At 44.6% G+C, this 17,901-nt stretch overlaps 3 protein-coding genes across 5 annotated transcripts in view; all 3 read right to left on the minus strand.

Moving 5' to 3' along the window:
- The window catches only part of ash1l (ash1 (absent, small, or homeotic)-like), a 29,494-nt gene extending 23,954 nt beyond the window's left edge, over positions 1-5,540 (minus strand). For 2 of the 3 annotated variants that reach the window (XM_084031351.1, XM_084031349.1), the window contains exons 1-3: positions 5,329-5,540; positions 4,173-4,268; positions 570-1,354 (exon numbers count right to left, since the gene is read on the minus strand). In XM_084031351.1, the coding sequence (XP_083887477.1) occupies positions 570-1,175 (606 nt within the window). In that variant the 5' untranslated portion in view covers positions 1,176-1,354; positions 4,173-4,268; positions 5,329-5,540. Of the gene's footprint in view, positions 1-569; positions 1,355-4,172; positions 4,269-5,232 lie in introns of all 3 variants that reach the window. The other variant, XM_084031350.1, reaches the window with a different exon arrangement.
- An 879-nt stretch (positions 5,541-6,419) lies between these two features.
- On the minus strand, positions 6,420-11,258 carry rnf115b (ring finger protein 115b). The gene is made up of 9 exons (XM_084032018.1): positions 11,117-11,258; positions 10,169-10,227; positions 10,020-10,077; positions 9,717-9,928; positions 9,179-9,247; positions 8,985-9,063; positions 8,646-8,739; positions 7,484-7,599; positions 6,420-7,052 (listed from the first exon to the last, which is right to left on the minus strand). The coding sequence occupies exons 1-9, from the start codon at positions 11,192-11,194 to the stop codon at positions 6,930-6,932; spliced, it is 888 nt and encodes a 295-aa protein (XP_083888144.1). The 5' UTR covers positions 11,195-11,258; the 3' UTR covers positions 6,420-6,929.
- A 377-nt stretch (positions 11,259-11,635) lies between these two features.
- Positions 11,636-17,112, minus strand: scamp3 (secretory carrier membrane protein 3). Its single transcript, XM_084031955.1, has 9 exons — positions 16,673-17,112; positions 16,288-16,368; positions 14,902-15,018; positions 14,507-14,627; positions 14,281-14,409; positions 13,757-13,916; positions 13,564-13,665; positions 13,360-13,477; positions 11,636-12,565 (listed from the first exon to the last, which is right to left on the minus strand). The coding sequence occupies exons 1-9, from the start codon at positions 16,724-16,726 to the stop codon at positions 12,416-12,418; spliced, it is 1,032 nt and encodes a 343-aa protein (XP_083888081.1). The 5' UTR covers positions 16,727-17,112; the 3' UTR covers positions 11,636-12,415.
- Positions 17,113-17,901: the final 789 nt, after the last annotated feature.

Here is a 17,901-nt window from a genome sequence, read left to right on the forward strand (position 1 = left end):
ACTGAACATAACACATCTGAGCAGAGACAGCCGCATCAGAAATTGGTTTCTATTCTCATTTACAAACTGCAATTCATTGATAAGATTTTCTGTCTGCTGCTCCCCGGGCATGCCCAGGGGGGAAGTTAGACTCAACTCAATAACACTTATCAGGGTCAGATTGGGGACAGAGAGGGAGAGTTAGAGAGGGGGTTGGAGGTGGGGTGGCGAGGACATAGCCGTGCAGAGACAGGGAATAGACAACACAGACGGAGGGAGATTGGAGGGGGCGGTGCATGATGAATAGGGACAGGACAACAGAGAAAACAAAGAGAACTAAAGAACAATTTATGCCCTGCTCTTCATCTATGCAATAACATGGTGACTACTATGGTAACCATTTTGTGGACAACTGCCTTACTGATGACTGACTAATAGAATTTTAAGGATACGTAAAAGTACACAAAATACATATAACACACCAAACATGTTGGCTGTCAATATTTAATATTTACCTTTTCTTTTTTTAACAGTATAAATTGATTGCTGAATCAAAAATACATAACATATTTACTGTTCTCAGTCCTTACCCTTTTTGCCAGTGTGCTCCCATTCACTTGGGAGGATGACAGGGTGGTAGTGCTGGCAGGAGGAGGTGCAAGAGGAGGTGGCGTATGAGCTTTAGCAGAGGAGGTTGATGAAGATGACGAGGCTGGTCTGTTGACACTGGGACTCTTCTCCTTATCTTTTTCCCTGACATGTGAAGGACTCTGGCTTTGAATGCCTGCCCCATCACTTGTAGCCCCTGCACGGTTTCCACGACTACCACCTCCTCCACGCCCTGTATGCCTCACAGTGGCCCTAAAGGCTGGTCGGCACACATAATTCTCCAAGATCTTAGGGGGCTTCTTCATGCGTTTTGCTTGAAGGCCAATCTTAAGTTTGACATTGCCCTCGGAAAGGCTGCTCTCTTTGATGGAGAAATGGGACTGGTCACCGTTGGCACCTCCTGGTCCTGATCCTGCCCCTCCTACACCAGGAGAGACGGTGGCAGCTCCTTCCTTCTCTCTCTCCCTCTTCTTCTCCTCCTCTTCTTCTTTCTTTCCACCCCCTACCTCCTTCTCTCGCTCCCCTGAGGGGACACCTGAGAGAAGAGGGGGTGGAGTTGCAGTTCCCAACTGATTTTTTGGATCCATCAGAACTCTACGGATGTAAGGGAATGTTTTGGATACCAGGTATAGTCTTGTTGGGGGGATAGGATAGGGGTTAAGGGGGGAAAGGGGGAGGGGGATAACGGTGAGGCTGAAGCTCTCCTTGTTATGAGGTGGCTTCTCTTCTTTCCTCAGCAGTCCAGCCCTCTTTCTCCTTCCTTCAACTGGTGGAGTAAAGACAGGAAGCAGGAAGAGGGAAAGAAAGAAAGGGCAAAGGGGGGAAAACAAATTAATATTAGTAACCACAACACAGAACATCAACCAAACAGTGACAGTTTTAAACATTGCCCTGCAACTGAGCAGTAAAAAATGTCTTATAATGAATGATGGTCAGAAGCACACTGAGGGCAACGCTTTTTCTTTTATCATCTATTTGGTTGAGGGTGTCCTTCATCGTGTCTGGGTCACTTTTTATGGTGTGCTCTTCCTCACAGTCTATAACAATCTGTGACCTATTTACGAAGCCAAGGCTATTCTACCTGAGAAATGTAACCTTAGGCTCACGGAATCTGAATTATCCACCTGAGAACTAAAAAGCCCACAAGTCCAGAGTCAATAGTTAATCCCACAGTGCTGCTACGTACGTCCAAGGTGTTACAGGATAAGATGCCAAATGAGCAATCCCTTAAATTCCCCATTAGTTGCAGTGAAAACAGGTGCCTGCAATGATGGCTAAGTGCTCATATCCAAAGTTAACACAGCAGCAGCATAGAGCAGCGTGTTTTTCTTTTAATTGGGCTCCTTAAAGGACAACCCAGTTCAATGAAGTTGTCTACAGCTCCCTGTGGTCACTGAGTGATTTAATGCGGATTCGCCCCCAAGCAGGTGCTTTCTCTGGGTGAAGTCATTTGGAGGCAATTCAGAACTGTGACCTCAGCACATTGGGCCCTCTGGGACTAGACAGAGGATCCGACCGCCTTTCCAAGCCTTCGCCAGCAGCAACTGAGAGTGAGTGATAGAGCGTCAACGTGCCGGCGGTTTCTCTGCGCCCTACATTAGTGGAGAGCACTAAAGGAGCCACTTAATGGAGGCTGAGGAAAGTCATACAAGTCGACACATCACTAAAGTGTCACAGCAAGAGGGGAAAAAAAGAAATATGCCCTACACAGAGTCTTAGACTTTGTTTGTTTTGGATTACAACTGTGGAAAACAGTAGTAGAGATTTTTTTTGTTGTTGAACCACACAGTAAACGCAGCCTGATTTTTGGAGTCTGGCCTGTAGTTCCCCTACGCCCTCTTTTCTGTGTTTACTTCAATTACTCACTCCATTTCGCCTCAAAACTGCAGACTCCTCCTCGCTACACATACCACACTCAAATCACACCTCCCTTTTTTCTTTAACACTCCATCAATCTCTGTGTTCTTTCGCCGTTTTCTTTAAGCTTTTCCATCCTCTTCCTACTCTATTTCGCAAAACTTGGAAAGCAGTAGAAATGGCACACAAACTAAAGTCACTGTGTTCTTACTTTAATCAAAAACACATTTCAAACACACACACACACACACACACACTCACACCCCCCAACTCTGTTCCCTGTGTCCCTCTCTCACAGACTGACAAATGTTCTCCTCATTCTTTTATACTAAGCGCACGCTTTGATACAAGCCGCTTCCGCTGCCTGACAGCAGCTATGCCAAAATAAGCCACTGTAGTACCTAACTCCACAAGAGGCTCCTGACAAAAGTCTAGAGAAAAGCCGCCCTGAGTAAAAACATTCCTCTCACCACTAACAAGCTAAGCCAGGTAAATTTACTGGTACTTGTTGTCCTGTAAATTATCTGACAATGAGCAGAATCACCTTTTAATTTAGGACTGATAGGCCGACACACCAACGTATATCATTTTCATGTTAAGCATCGAGATACTTTCACAGTTACGAAGCTGTTAACACTACTTTTCATTATTTCATTTGTTTACGTTCATACAGCAAAATACGAGCAGGCTGATTTTAAAGACAGTTATATCGGCCGTGCCTGTCTGCTGTTTTTACTTTCAGAGAAATAAATAACCAACAGTTACAGTAGAAAACGTCAGAACTTAAAATGAAAAAGAGGAGAATCAATATCAGGCCAACAACTGAAGAAATGGCAGAGCAGGCAAGGACATAGTAAACAACTTCCCGCACCCCCCTCCCATTTCTTTCCTACCCCTTACTCCCTCCCTCCTTTGACTCCCTCCTCACTTTTGCACACGTTGTTCATAACTGCCGATTTCCCTTTGGCCATAGCAATAGTATCCAACCACCCACCCCCCACATCATTCACAGGAGGGCTGGCGTCCGCCCCCAGAGCTCCGTGTCATTTCCAGGGCTGTTACTCCATCGGTATTAGTCGGAACAACAGAACCGTGCTTGGGGGGTGCAAATTCCTTTACTACTACATTAGTTTGTATCATCTAACAGAGGACGTGTTCAAACACGAGGCTATAACACCCTATGTCTTGAACCTACAAGGGGTGGCTATAATGTTTAAACCGAGAATAAAAATGGGGGGCGGAATGACAGGTGTCAGTCAGAGCGGCACCCTGCAAACACCCTCTGTGTGGAGCAGCTTCTTATGGTGTTGCTGCTTTTAAAACACACTGCATAACGTGTGTGTTACATTTGAATTAGTTACACTTTCCCTTGTGTTGTGCAAAAAAAAAAACAGGGCTGAACATATCGAATAACGTTATCTGCTTTCGGTTTCCTGTACAGTCGCATCACCCTTAATTTACTCATATTTACTGTGCAAATTCATCCCCCGCGTAGTCATACTCGTTATAACCGTCTCAACCGAAAGGAAATCCGGCCTCGGAGGCATGTTCTCTCGTACTGGACCAAAGCCTTGCTGGTGACACTGCAACGCATGCATCTACTCGCGCGTAAACATTACATCAAAATCGGTGGGCAGTCTACTCCCTTTCGCTGTTGTAACAGCAGCAGCGACACACCAGCGTATATATATGTTTGCACAGTGTATAACATTCATATAATAGCTCACCTCTGTAACTGTCCAGAAACGGTGTTCACATTATTTGGCTCGGTGTCCTCCTTCCTGGGTATCAACGTGGTGGCCACATATTGTATCTTCCAAGTGCTGAATTGCCACCCAAAAAAAAAACACGAAGAAGAAAAAAAAAAGAGTCAGAATTCTTTCAATATATCAATAAAAAGGCATGTATTTAAAGCGATAACCTGAAATTAGTATTTTGTCCCAGGTATCCGAACTACAAATTGCATAACAAATGTTTGTGCTGCTTGTTTTTAGATGTGTCAAATGGGTTATAACAAGGTAATAATCTTACACGTAGCGGCAAATCCCAATCAGAGATCAACGCACAGAGCTCTTGACCACGTCAAAACAACAATTGTTAACCTTGACACCTCCAAAACACAAAGTTGCGATGGTGTAAACTGAGTGTCATCACGTAAAGCATCACACCCCCACCCCCCAAAAAAACTGTATTTCCATAATATTTAGGATAATAACAGGCATGGCGGTAAATAACCGTTGCGTGCTCCCTTGGCGTGCTTTGCTGAAGGTTTATGTTTATTTTGTACCAAGCTAGCAGCTACCCCTCGTCCAATAATAGACAGCCCGGGCTACGGTTTGTATCAATGGCACTGGACGCGGCTAACTAGCCGTCCATCAGCAGCACCGTTTCGGGGCGATTTAGTCCAAATTTCGCCCGGCACAGCTTTAACTTACACCGCTCGGAGGCTGCAAACGAGCCGCGGACGCCTAAAAAAGCCTCCGAACCGTCTCCGTTAACCGTGTGAATGTGACACAACCCCGGACAAGTGATGCACACAATCTAACATCTCCGTCACATTCTCGTAGGCACTCGTGTTACCACATCTCGGCTACGGCGGCTAACGATGCACTAGCATGTCAGCTAAAAGCAGAAATTATTTCCCAACGTTTTGGCTCGAAGACAAACGCGCGGTCACATCGACAGAAACACGCACGCGAAAAAAAAAATCCGGGGCGAATTGAATTCCAGCGGTAACGCAATAAAAGATGCGGCGCCGTGCAGGTTATTAAGAAAAAAAACACTAACTGTCAACAAAATGGCGGCTGCGTTGAATCAACAGAGACCCGAAATGGATCTCCTTCTATTTCTTCGTCCTCGGTGTTAAAATCCTTTTTTCCTTACAGCAGCTGGTATCCGTAATAAATCCCGAGATGCTCCGAAATCCACTCCGACGCGCCGTTAGCTAGGCCTGGATGTGTCAGCACGGGCCTCTCTCGTTAATCGGGCCTCCATGTCTACTCAGCCCGTATCGCTACTGTGTCAGTACAACACGGGCATTCTCGCTCCCAGAGAGGAGGGAGGGAGGGAGGGGGGGGAGAGAGGGGAAGGACGGACCGAGGAGGGCGGAGGGGAGAGAGGAGAGGAAAGGAGAGGAGAGGAGAGCAAATGTCGGTCGGTTCCTGCGGTCCCTGGTCATTGACAAAAATGTCTGCTTTTCATTATTTCCCTATTGTCGGTTGCTCGGGGAGCCGTGTTCCGGCCGGCTGAGGACGTGTTTGCTGGTATGCAACAGTCAACTGTCATATCGGCGGCGCCTGGTCCCAGCTGCTGCACACAGTGTCAACATAACGTTACCGTATACACAGCACGGGCAGGAGGAGGCAACGGCACTAGTTCAGCCTATAAATAAAGCACATCCATCAGTATCGCAAAGTATGGTTTTTATCATTGTAAATTATTATGTTTTTGGTTTTGGACTATGGGTTAAAAAAAAAAAAAAGTTGACATTTTTTTTTGTCAATTTTTATATTACATTGATTATTGAAGTAACTTATAATGTAATGATATATTCTAGTCTTTGTTGTTGTAATTGGCTTTTTTTTTAGATGTAGAATACCAGATATCCATCGGTTGTGCTGCATTACAGTAGAGTCACCTATAATTTCTATTGAAGCTTATTGTCATTCCTTAAAATGTAATAATCAGTTTACAAATATGAATCTGCGAAAAGGAGGAAGTTTTAACATTTCAGAAGCTGGAACCTGGAAAGTGTTCTGCATTTTTTTGCTTAATAAATGACCCAATTCTGAAAATTGGTAACAATGATTTTGGTCATCAACTATTTGATTGCCTGTTTCAGCAGCATGTTGTACACCACTGCCCCATAGTCAACAATTACATTCTGTATTGAAACAGAGGTGTGTGTTTTATATTTAAGTCTGCAGTATGGTTGAATATAGAGTATGTGCCAGAATCTCATGATGAAGGAGATGAAAGACGGTGCAGAGGGTGGGGATGAGGAGGCTTTAATATAGAGAGGAGATCAACACTGAATCAGATTGAGTGGGAAAACAAAACACTCTGCGGTGTAGAAATCGTCTTGCCAAGACCCTTAATGCAAAAGTGTTACTTCATAACTGTGAATTCCCATCGTTTTGATAACTGCTGGCAGTTCAGCGGTGATTAGTTCATGACATCAAAGTCAGTCATTCAGAAAACCACTTAAGAGGGCAGTGGAGCGAGAAGGACACATCACCTTCACATCTTGTCTGCAGACTGCACGGCCCCTTTTGTGTGTAATGTAGCTGAAAAAATGGTGAAGATGTTGGGAGTAGAAAGCGTAAAGGTCCTTCGAAGGGATGCATAAAGTAAGAGTCAAAGCTGCAAGTTATGACTGTGATGCATGTGTCGTTTTTTTTTTTTTTTTATAGCTGTCAGTGTGGAGGGAAAGGTCTGAGGTGAGAAGAAAAGAGTAAAGGAGGTAGAGTTGCTTGGCCCGTTTCTCAGATCGCCTGCCTCTCCTGTTGCTCTGTCCTGATGGAGCGAGCTTCTGGGGGCTCTGATGTGGGCAGGAGGCTGTTGTCGACACCGTCGAGGCTTTTTCGGCACACGGGGCAGGTATCGTGCTGTGAGAGGGAGAGAAAAAAAACTTTATAGCAGCAGCAGCAGGTTGTACGCTTCCGTCAAGTTTACATCGAAGTCGGTCCAAAATGTCATCACGTCATCATCATTCTATTAGACGTTGGTACAAAGTTGTCATTATTAGCGTATTAATTATTGAGTCATGGGCAGAAACGTGTTCTAATCGGTTAAACCTTGAATGCAGGTGAACATTTGTGCCAAAGATATCATGTTCATGAGAACGGACAGGATAGATGGACATATATTATGTACGCCTCCAGCTACAGCTGTCACCGGCACGGACGCATACAAAATATTTGGTAACAAAATTTCCCTGTCGCCACAGCCCTCAGTTCAGGACGCTCACTTAAAACCAACACGACTAATCTAACAGGCCTAAGCCTGACCAGACGTTGACCACATCCACTTCCCCTACCAGTTCTAGCCAAGGCACTATACATTCGCTGTGGAAGTAATGGAGGCAGGGCAGCTTCCTCACGGATTCCCCTGATGAATACTCCTCCCTACAAACTGGACACTCCAGTCTGCAGTCTGTGAGAGGCAAACAAGAAAAACAGAAACAGAAAGAATGAATGTGTGCGCAAGAGAAACTGACAGAGGGAGAGAAGTAGGTAAAACATTTTTGATGATTCATTACATCTCAAATGTGCAAGACAAGGCTGTTACAGTGCAACACAGTGGTACTTTTGTCGTGTAGTCCTCTGTCATTTCATGCAGCTGAACCGCTTTAATGATGTGTGAATTAAGATTCTGCAGCTTTCATACCACTTTGCGGTAAGTCATTTTTGTATTCACCTCTCATTTTTATAAATGGCCAATAAGCATGTTTTCTTTTAAACAGTAAAAAGCATCATAAAGCATGAATACAACTATTTTGGTGTTGCCAGACTGTGAGTGATACCTTACACTACTTTGTAGAAGTGGTCTGCATCCGGACCAAAAACATGGATTAACTACTTAGTTGTACTCATAACTATGGAGAGAGAGGAGGGAAGGTGTGATGGGGGAGGAAATGAAAGTATTGAAGAGGTAAATAAATATGAGGAAGGACACAAAAGCTAGAAGAGGTTGAGAAAAGAGGAAAGGAAAGGATGAGAGGAGGCAAAAAATACAAGAGTGACTAAGGAGAGGAAGAGGAAAGGCAACGTAGGAAGAGGGAAGGAGTGATGGGAGTATGAAAGGAAAGAAAGAGGCAATGCAAGAAAAGCCAAGAGGAGGAAAGGAGTTGAGGAAAGAAATGTAGAAAAATGGGAAACTACGAGGAAGTAAAGAGAGGAAGCAGAAGGAATGATGGGAGGGGGGAAGGACATGGGGTGAGGAAAATAGGAGGAATGTGAAGAGGAGGGAAGGTGAGGCAGGAAGAGGCAAATAAAAGAGGAAAATGAGAGGAGGAAAGGAATGCTGAGAGGAGGGAAGGTGAGACAGAAGGAGGAAATGTGAGATAAAAGAGGAAAAGGAGTGATAAGAGGAGGGAAGGAAAGATGGGGGGAAGGAAATATGGGAGGAAGGATCAAAGGAGGAAGGAAGGGAAAATATGAGGAGGGAAAGAGATGTCTGTGCCATGTTGGGATTGCTACCTGTCTGTTCTTGGGAGATGCAAACCGTCGGCAGGGATGAGATCATCTCCTTTTCTGCAGGGGGAGGACCAGCGCTCTCCAACTGGCCCAACAACTAGGGGAGTGGGAGGAGAAAGTATGCAGGAGGAGACACGAGGGGCCGAAACAAAAGAGTCTTAATGGTCAGATAAAACGCATAAGAAACAAACAGTCTGTTACTTTATAGTAACAGTATGTGGGGGTTATGTGGTTCATTATAAAAGGTTGAGAGAGAGAGAGGGAAGAAGAAGAGGATGATGATGGACAGCACGCTAAAGCTAAACACAAAGGTTATGAATCACCACCTCTGATATCACTGACCTCTGTGATGACAGCGTCCAGACCTCCCTGACCCCATGCGTAGTCCCCAGGGTTTGAGTGCAACTGTAGCATGCTGGATCTGAGAGACAAACAGAAAGAGAGAGAAAGAGAAAGAGGGAGGGAGGGAGGTTATCACACATCGTTAGATGAAATCAAAAGCAAAAGATGTGAATCGAAAATTAACAAGCGCTCACAGTGCAGCTGGTGCAGCACCCGGGTTTCCGTTGTTGGCAAACAGGCCGGCCAAGAACTGCTGCACAATCCTTGAAAGGGCAAAAACAGACAGCAAAGATGTGTGCTTTATTGGGCTTTCAAAACACACACACACACACACACACACACACACACACACACACACACACACTTCACTTTATAATCAGCAGTTTAAATTCATGCCATGCCCTATGATTTTACTCAGAGTTAGTAAATCAAATGATGCATGCAGCTGTTCTCTTCACAAGGCTCACAACAGATTAGGAGTGTCACACGGCATACTATATATAAAGTCTGATATAAGTCTGACACTGATACATCACAAGATGAAGAATTATGATCTTACATAGGGAGTATGTCTGCATATCCCTGCAAATGTACAGCTGCTTGTGCGTTTAAACGCTATGTTTGTGCATGTCTGTTATTTCCTTTTACTGTAGAGAAATATATCAATCTGCACACTAAGGGAGGTCAGAGTTCAGCACACTGGTGATGTTTCTGTATACCATGTCCACACACCCTTCCACTGCAGGCCTTTGTTCAGGCCTGGATGACCTCTCTTGTTCGGGCTGGGACGTAGACTCTGGTTCTCCGGTCTCAGCGGCGCCCGGCGACACCGGAGGAGGACCGCTCTGACCTGTAGATACCTGCTCGCTGTCATCCGGGTCGGACTCTGAGGAGGGCGGATGCGACAGCAGAGCAGAGCGCTCCATGAACAGCAGCTGCCATAACTTGGAGAGGGAATCAGAGAATCAATGTGTCAAACAAAGCCTCGGAGAAAGAAGGAGTGCGCGTATTAAGACGCCATTTGGAAGGGAATACCTCTGAGAACAACGAGTTTGAGTCGTCGCTGGCCACCGATGTGCTGTTCTGCAGGAGACTGCAAAATAAAAAAATCTATTTTAATATCAAAAGTGTAAAATGAAAAAGCGTAACTCCCCAGAGCCTGACAGTGTCAGTGCTCACAGTACCTGGAGTCTTCTGTCACCTCCTCAATGAAGTCAGAGTCACATCTGGGGCAGATGAAATCCTGGAAGAGAGGAAACTAAAATACACTACTAGACCAAAAGAATGTCAACACTCAGACTCATCAGTTCTTTCCCAAATGATAGGGATTATTATGCTGCTATACCCCAAAAAATACACAAAAATTAGGGATCCCTTTTACACTGCCGAAAAATAATCTTTAGTGTATCATAATAGGGGTGTCCGTATATGTGTAACCAGATATAGGCCAGCTGCAGAATAATAGTTCCTCACACACAAACACACGTGCGCGTATGCTCCCATCATAACAATATCCGTGCGTAATCGCGCATGAAAAGCGTCAGCTGCGCAACAAATGCGCTCCAACAGCGGCTTTCTCCGCGCCGAACAAGCAGGAGAATGAAATCTCCAGTAAAACTGTCAACTGTTTAACAGTTAAGTCTTTCAGTTTGCCGTATCGGCGCTGAGAGAAGGAGGGACAAAACAAATCGAGATGCAGGTTTTACGGTAGGCCCATATACATTTAGGAAGCCCCGCTGGTGCATGTGGTGACGGCCGGCCAGCCCCTCCTACGTCACTCAGCAGTTGACAGAAGACAACTGGACACAGATTGTCGCCAACAGTGTTGCGTCTAAATATGGCAACGTTTAATCACCCGATTTTACTCTCTCTCTCTCTCTCATGTAAGATCTTTGCGCATGCTTTACGCAAATAAACAACCACCATCGGACTGTCATATGTGTGCTTTAGTGACCCCAACTTTCATGTAGAGAAAACAGAAATTAATCACATAATTTTGCAAGTTTAAAAAAAGAAAGCGCTGTAAAAAAAAGAAAGAAAAGAAAAGAAAACCGCCCCCTCCGTGTCCGCGTGGATGATTCCCGGCAGCGCTGGATGGAATAAAAACAAAAACACTCCAGAAAGTGACTCACCGGGAGTTTGGGGTTTGTTTCACATTTACAGCAGTGACAGAAAAACCGGTGTTGTGGTGTATCCGCAGCCTCCGCCATCTTCACGGTGACGCGCAGCGGCTGACGTCGGCGAAGCAGCCCCTAAAAAAAGTCTCAGTCGTCCGACGGGTCCGAGCGGCCCCGGAGAGTCTGGGTGCCGGTGGAATATGTCTGGAAACCGGCTGCAGACAGCACATTAACGTCACTGACGAGCACGCAACACTCTCCCCATATTGTTTTTTTTTAAATAAATAAATTAAGTTAAATTCGTCACTAAAGCAAAAGATCAAGTTGCTAAAAAGAAGCGAAAATTGCTCAAACGCAACAAGTTGATTCACGGATAGTTTCCTTCAATGTTGGGCGTCGCCAGATAATAAACAAACGTTTAAGTGGGATTTAAACAAATACATGACAGGATATTGAACTTGGCTCAATTATCACATGAATACAATATCAAAACACTGTTAATTCACCTGTCAATAATAACTGCAGTAGACTGTATAAGCATGACAGTATATTTTTATTAAAACCAAGACGGTGACTGTAATAATCATAAGAAGCACAAGCAGCACCAACAGAACAGAGACAGATATATTAAACGAAACAACATGGAATCTTTACAGATTGAGACATTTTGGCAAATAGGTAAATAGGCATTCTCATTTGGAATAATAAGAAAACTTGTTAGTTTGCACTTAAGCAAAAAAAACAAAAAGACAAACCAAAAAAAAATAGCGTTGATCAAAGTTGAGCCACACAGTTATGGATGAAATACTATGAACATATTAGGATGGCAAAATTACAGTGTGCAGCTCCAACTCAAACATTGTAAACACATCCAAGACATTTAAAATGGGTACTTTCCAGTCTTACACTGTCCTACTTGGCACACAGCTTGGAAAAAACAGCATTTTCCCTGCATTCACTGACACTTGGTACGACAGATTTCATTACAGTTTCAGCATCTTACATTGTTTTCACATTTCACAACGTCTTTCTGTTTCCCCCCCGAATCAACACGCATGATCTGTCGACTCCTCGTTTGGCAATGTAGCTAACTCGTCCTGTACATCTTTAGAAATTAGGCAACCCCCCCCCCCCACCTCTGGCTCATGCACATGCCCTGATGTTCAGTTGCTCGGGGGTAACTACACAGACTCTGATCACCCTCCCAGTCAAATTCTAAATCACGCGTGGGGAAATAAATACCAAACAGACCCTCTATCAAGCTGAATGGGCCCTCCTTCGTTTCTCACCCTCCCAACCCCTCTCCGTCCCCCTCTATCGTGGTGCCGTAAAGGCCCCCTGGGCGGCACCGGTGGCGGCGCTGGTGGCGGCCTGGCGCACGGCCTGATTGGACATGACTCCGGTGGCAAACTCGGCCTGGGCCTTCACGAAGCTGGCGTCCGTCTGCCTGTACAGATTGTGGACCTAAAGAGGGAGGCAGAGCAGAGCGCGCTGACATCCTATACATGCAGCAATTCATCCTCATATCAGGCACATTGTGAGGGTGAAAGTGATACGCAGAACCCGATATCTTGGCTATTCTTCAGACTTCACGTTATGTACCGACTACTTCATGGTAGGTGGACCCACCTGGGCTCAGCGGCGTGCGAGGATTTCCACGGACCAGGCAGTGGGTGCAAATGCACCGTGACAATTATGATTTCACTTTCTCTCCTCTCGGGAAATGCGACCCACGAGATCATGTCACAGTATCTCCTAATTGTCTGCCATTCATCTTTAGTCTTACTGAAAGCACTTGCAAGCACCGTGCACATTAATATTAAAGTTTCATTTGACGTAGCCCTACAAATCCTTTCATTTATTAATTGCATAGCCTATTATATTGTAAGCAACTGGCTCTAAAAGTGATGTAATTTCTTTTTAAATAAATGCGGTGGATCCATTTTATGCCGAGTGGTTCATGTGGATTGTGGAAAGGGACTGGTAAATATTTGGAAAACTTTACCAATGAATATTTAAAAGGATCTTCAATATGTTTAATATGTTTTAATACTGATGCATGTGGGTTTTTGCAATTAATAAATATCATCATTTTATCATGCATTAGTTATTTACCGAAACATAGTCGGACTGGCAAACAGCCTAAGACGCTTACAAAGTATGGAAAAAATTATAGTTGTGGTCAAAATCAAGGTATCTTTAGATTAGATTGGAGTCACTACCTGTGAGTTTTGTAAACAAATGTATTATGCTTTCACCTTCTTCAGCATGAAAACCCCTATGGCAGCTTGGGCAGTAAAGAGGATGGCGTTCATCATCATGATGGCGCCGACGGGGATGCTGGTCTTCAGAGCAGCCAGGCTCACGATCCAGCCACTGAGGGCAAAATAATGACAGGAAAGGGACTGTAAAGAGTCACGTGTCGGCCTAACACAGAGATGGTTTTCGTGCACGAGTCGTACCTGAAACCCCATCCAGGGATACCAATAGTCATGATGATGGAGACGCCCACGTGGGCAAAGAAGACGAAGAAGAAGACAAAGAAGTTGAAGGAGCTGTCACTCCTAGAGGAGGGAAAACAGATTTTTAGTGAGCAAAGTGAAGCAACAGCTCAGCTTAGATAAGAGCAAAAACATTGAAGTAACACACACACACCTGAAGGCTTTGTACACAGGTCGGTACCAACAGATGAAGGAACAGGGGGTGAAGAGGAGGGCCCAGAGGATGGCGAGGCCCAGGCCAACTCCGCCCGTGGAGTCCACGCAGAACATGGCCATGGAGGAGATCAGGTTCAAGAGCAGCGTGCAGGTGCAGACTAGACATTGAGGAGAGGAGACCGAAGGATGAATAGGAGAGGTCAGGACAATCTGGGTGTTGGAATCACTTCTTTGTTGCTTTTATTACAGATCCAAACACAAATCCAACACACCGCTCCCAGCCTGAAAGTATGAGCCAACTTCTGCTTAAGTGACTCTCTCAGTTACAATGCCACCGCCTCCCACCGATACAGCTCACCTGATTTTAAAATTCCCTCAAATCACATCACACCACATGCCGCCACCGAGACCCCACTTCCCAGAGAGAGCTTTAAACACTTTGATCGCTCCGTTACGTTACGACACTGATGTCGATGCTGGGAATTCACACGACAGTGCAGAGTAAGAGTTACAGGAACTCACACATCCAGAAGTAGTAGATGAGGGAGACGGTGCGCTGGAAGCGCTGGGTGATCTCCACGTTGATGTCCTGGTAGAAGCAGGGGCCCACGGGGCAGAACGAAGGCAGCGGGGGCCAGTTATTCTGACGGGCTGACGAAGTGAAAATTGGGAAAACGTCACCGGTGTTACCATTAAATGAATAACACATTTAGGTATTATTTTCCTCCCCTTATCCTCCCTCCCTTACAGGCTCCGGCTCCCAGGCTGTGTGCCTTCAGCTCCCTCTCTCTCCTCTCCAGCTCCTGGGCTTTCTTCTCCAGCTCCTCCTGCTTCCTCAAGAGCTCTGCTGTGGTAGCGTTCACCGCAGTCTGCCACAGCATGGCACAGAGTAAATAATGCATCAGACGTTTCAAAAAAGGAGGAGAGGTTGTGTATGCGTCGTAAATAATGAAAAGGATTATGTAAAACACTTGGAATCCGGAGAGATTAACAGAGGGCATCACTTAAAAAAAGGTACATTTCTGATTTACAAGATCCAATAACACCATGCGACTCCAGTCCAACGTGCCGATATCAAGATCAGATGGTGAACCCTGGTCTTAAGCGACGGGTGTAAACAACAAGCGTGTTTTCAGTGTGTACCTGGGATTTATAGGAGCCATAATTGCGAGGCTCGGTGGGTGTTGTCCTGCTGGGTGGGGTCTGTGCAGGCTCAGGTGGAGCAGAGGGAGAGGTGGCTTCATACGGAGGAGGAGGAGGCTGGTTAAAAGGTTAAAAACAGACATCATAATTCAGTTAACTTCATCTGGAAGAATATATGCATGCATCAATTTCCACACTGACATTAGCTTTATTTATTTCAATCCATGGATAATATCAGTACCAACACTGTGGCAGCGAAGAGAATAACGCCAAAACTATACTTTTGCTGACATTAAAAGTTTCCAAATGAATGAAGTTTGAACTCAACAGGGCTCAGGTTTACACACAGTCAGATCCAGAATACTTCATATTAATTTTTTAAACACCACAACAAAAGCAAAAAGAAAACTCGACCCAAAATGGATATAAAACGTGGGTCTAACTTAGAGATAAGTAAATAGCCTTCGTACGTTATCCCACTATCTGGTGGGAAAACACTGAATAAAAGCATATCAGATCATAACATCTCATATGTCATCAGTTGTTGTGGACCTGAGGCTTTCGCTCCTGCACTCAGCTCAGTTCCTGTCGGGTTCCGGTTGCAACAGTATCTGCCAATATCTACAGCTGGCAGGAAGTACACATGGACCCCGAGCCGTTTCCAAGCAACAAAACGCCGCTGTCACGGCCCATAACTTAGACCCATAGATCTATGCTTGGACGCAAGCCGTTTCCTAGCAACAGACACAGAACTCTTATAACGTGCAATAACGTTATAAACGAGAGATAAAGCATGCAACATGCATCACGTGGCAGAGTGGATATTTCTGGCGTGGTCATGTTAAGACTTAACACACTATATAATGAAGTACATTCATGTGTAATCCATTCCTCATTAAGGCTGGATAACCAACTGGGCAAAGCAGATAACTCTATAGCCTGTGTGTCAGCTGGTTTCGCCTATTTTGATTTTTTTTTTCTTGTCAGTTCTGAGATCTTGCACAAGCTCATTTGACAACAAGTAGAGCCTGCATCATCTTTGTTTCAAATAAAACAAAAGGAAGTGAAACAAAACTGGCGATTCAGCCATTTTTAATGGGAGAAGTTGACTTGAAGTCAGTTAATATATCTGAAAAACAGATAACGAGACCAATCTTTAAGGGTTTTTACCATTTTTTAAACATGGAACCGAATGCTCGTGCTTACATGTTTATCTCCAGATTAAATTGTAGGACTTCAAATGACCACAAAGCAAACGGGGAGCCAGCTGCGAGTGTGTCCGTGCATCCCTGTACATAGTTTTCACCGTTTTGGGGTGATTTATGCATTGAAACTAATGTTATGGAGACGTGTTTGACGCTGAAATGTCAATAAAGCAAAACTCACCCCAGTGGTGTTATCAAATGGATTGTAAAGGTCCAGTGTGGCATATCCTGTGTTGCTGCTGTGTTGAGTCACCGCAGGGTCCTGGCAGACAAAAACAAGGGCAAAGAAATGCTCAATATCACAATAACGCGATTTGATTCGATGAATCCTCCTGAACGAACCTGAGTGACTTCTATGGACGCATTCATAGTTGAAGAGGAGCTACAAGTGTGCAGACAGATTAAGGAGGGCAGGAAGGCCCAGGAGGAGGAGGGGGGGGTGGGGGCAAACACGTCACATGAGCAACAACACGCTAGCTATTACACAGACATCAATGACTTCCTCCCATCAAACACACCGTGACAGACTGCAGGCTAATATTAGATTGGTATTTAATTTCACCCACTTGAAAAGGGTTGTGGTCTTCCATCGGTTCTGGGAAGCTTGTGTATTTGGACATCTCGATGGCGGCTTGTTGTTTTGGGAAAGGGGGGCAGCTAGCGTCAATTAGCCGCCACTTGCTGCTAATGTCAACGTTAGCCACGAAGCAGCAGCCGGTTCTCTTTCTGGCAGACGAGACGCTGCGTTGCTTTGTTTTCCAAATCGAAAGGGTCGTCGGTGCTAGTCGGGTTCTCCTGTCAGCTAGCTACCCCCTCCGGTGGTCATCTGCCCGCGGATAGAGAGCAGGTGGACGGGTCGATGGTCGTTTCCCCCCTCGTGATCCTCCCCTCCGGTCCTGACTGTCAGGATCCGGATCACAGCTGCGCCGAGTCGCCGAACAGCAAACGCAGATCCGTTATTTTTTCTCCACACCCGCAGAGGAAAACAGCCGTGGAACAGGAAGTAACCAGAACGTAGACTCGGGGGTCATGTGACCGCTGCTGCGGCAGAGGATCACGTGGGATTACGAGGGGGCGTGGCCCAGTGCTTTTGAACTTGCGATGCCAAAAAAAGCTAGAGCGTCTCCACACGTCAGATTTTGTTAGGATTTTGTCAGGAACAAAAGATAAAAATACAAAGGAATTCATTTTTTGTTGTTGTTGTTTTTTTGTTTTTTTTTTACGTATATTGTTAAATAGGTGCACAACATGACTGGGAATGTGATCTAAAATAATTTCTAAAATCTCGATATTAAAATAATATAATTATTAATGTTGTTGTATAATAATATAATTATGAATGAATGAATAATTATGAATAATAAGTATTATTATTTTTCATAATTAAACACTGTTACCACAATACAAATGTATGATAGTGCAAAAACGAATCATATAAATATGATTATTATTAATTATTGAAAAATAAGTACAATTTGAAGTCCGAATAAGGAAGAAAAGACATCTTACAATTTAAATTATCTTATCACAGCGTGCATTTAAGTAATTTACTTCCAGCTTGGCAACTTCATTTTTGACCTGCAAATTTAAATCCTAATAATTTTGCCAAAAATGTAAAACTTTATGTCTAATCTTTCTTATTACATGTCTGCTTGTCAGTCTTTGCTTGGCGTTTATGTAACTGTTAGTTATTATTCATGCTGTTTTAAAACAATATTTTCCCTCCTCTTCCAGTAGATGTCACTCTTGTGTCTTAGAGGAATAATTTCCTGACTGACTGACTGACTGATTCTCA

Source organism: Eutrigla gurnardus (genome assembly GCF_963514095.1).
Source record: "Eutrigla gurnardus genome assembly, chromosome: 17".
In the NCBI taxonomy this organism is placed as follows: Eukaryota; Metazoa; Chordata; class Actinopteri; order Perciformes; family Triglidae; genus Eutrigla; species Eutrigla gurnardus.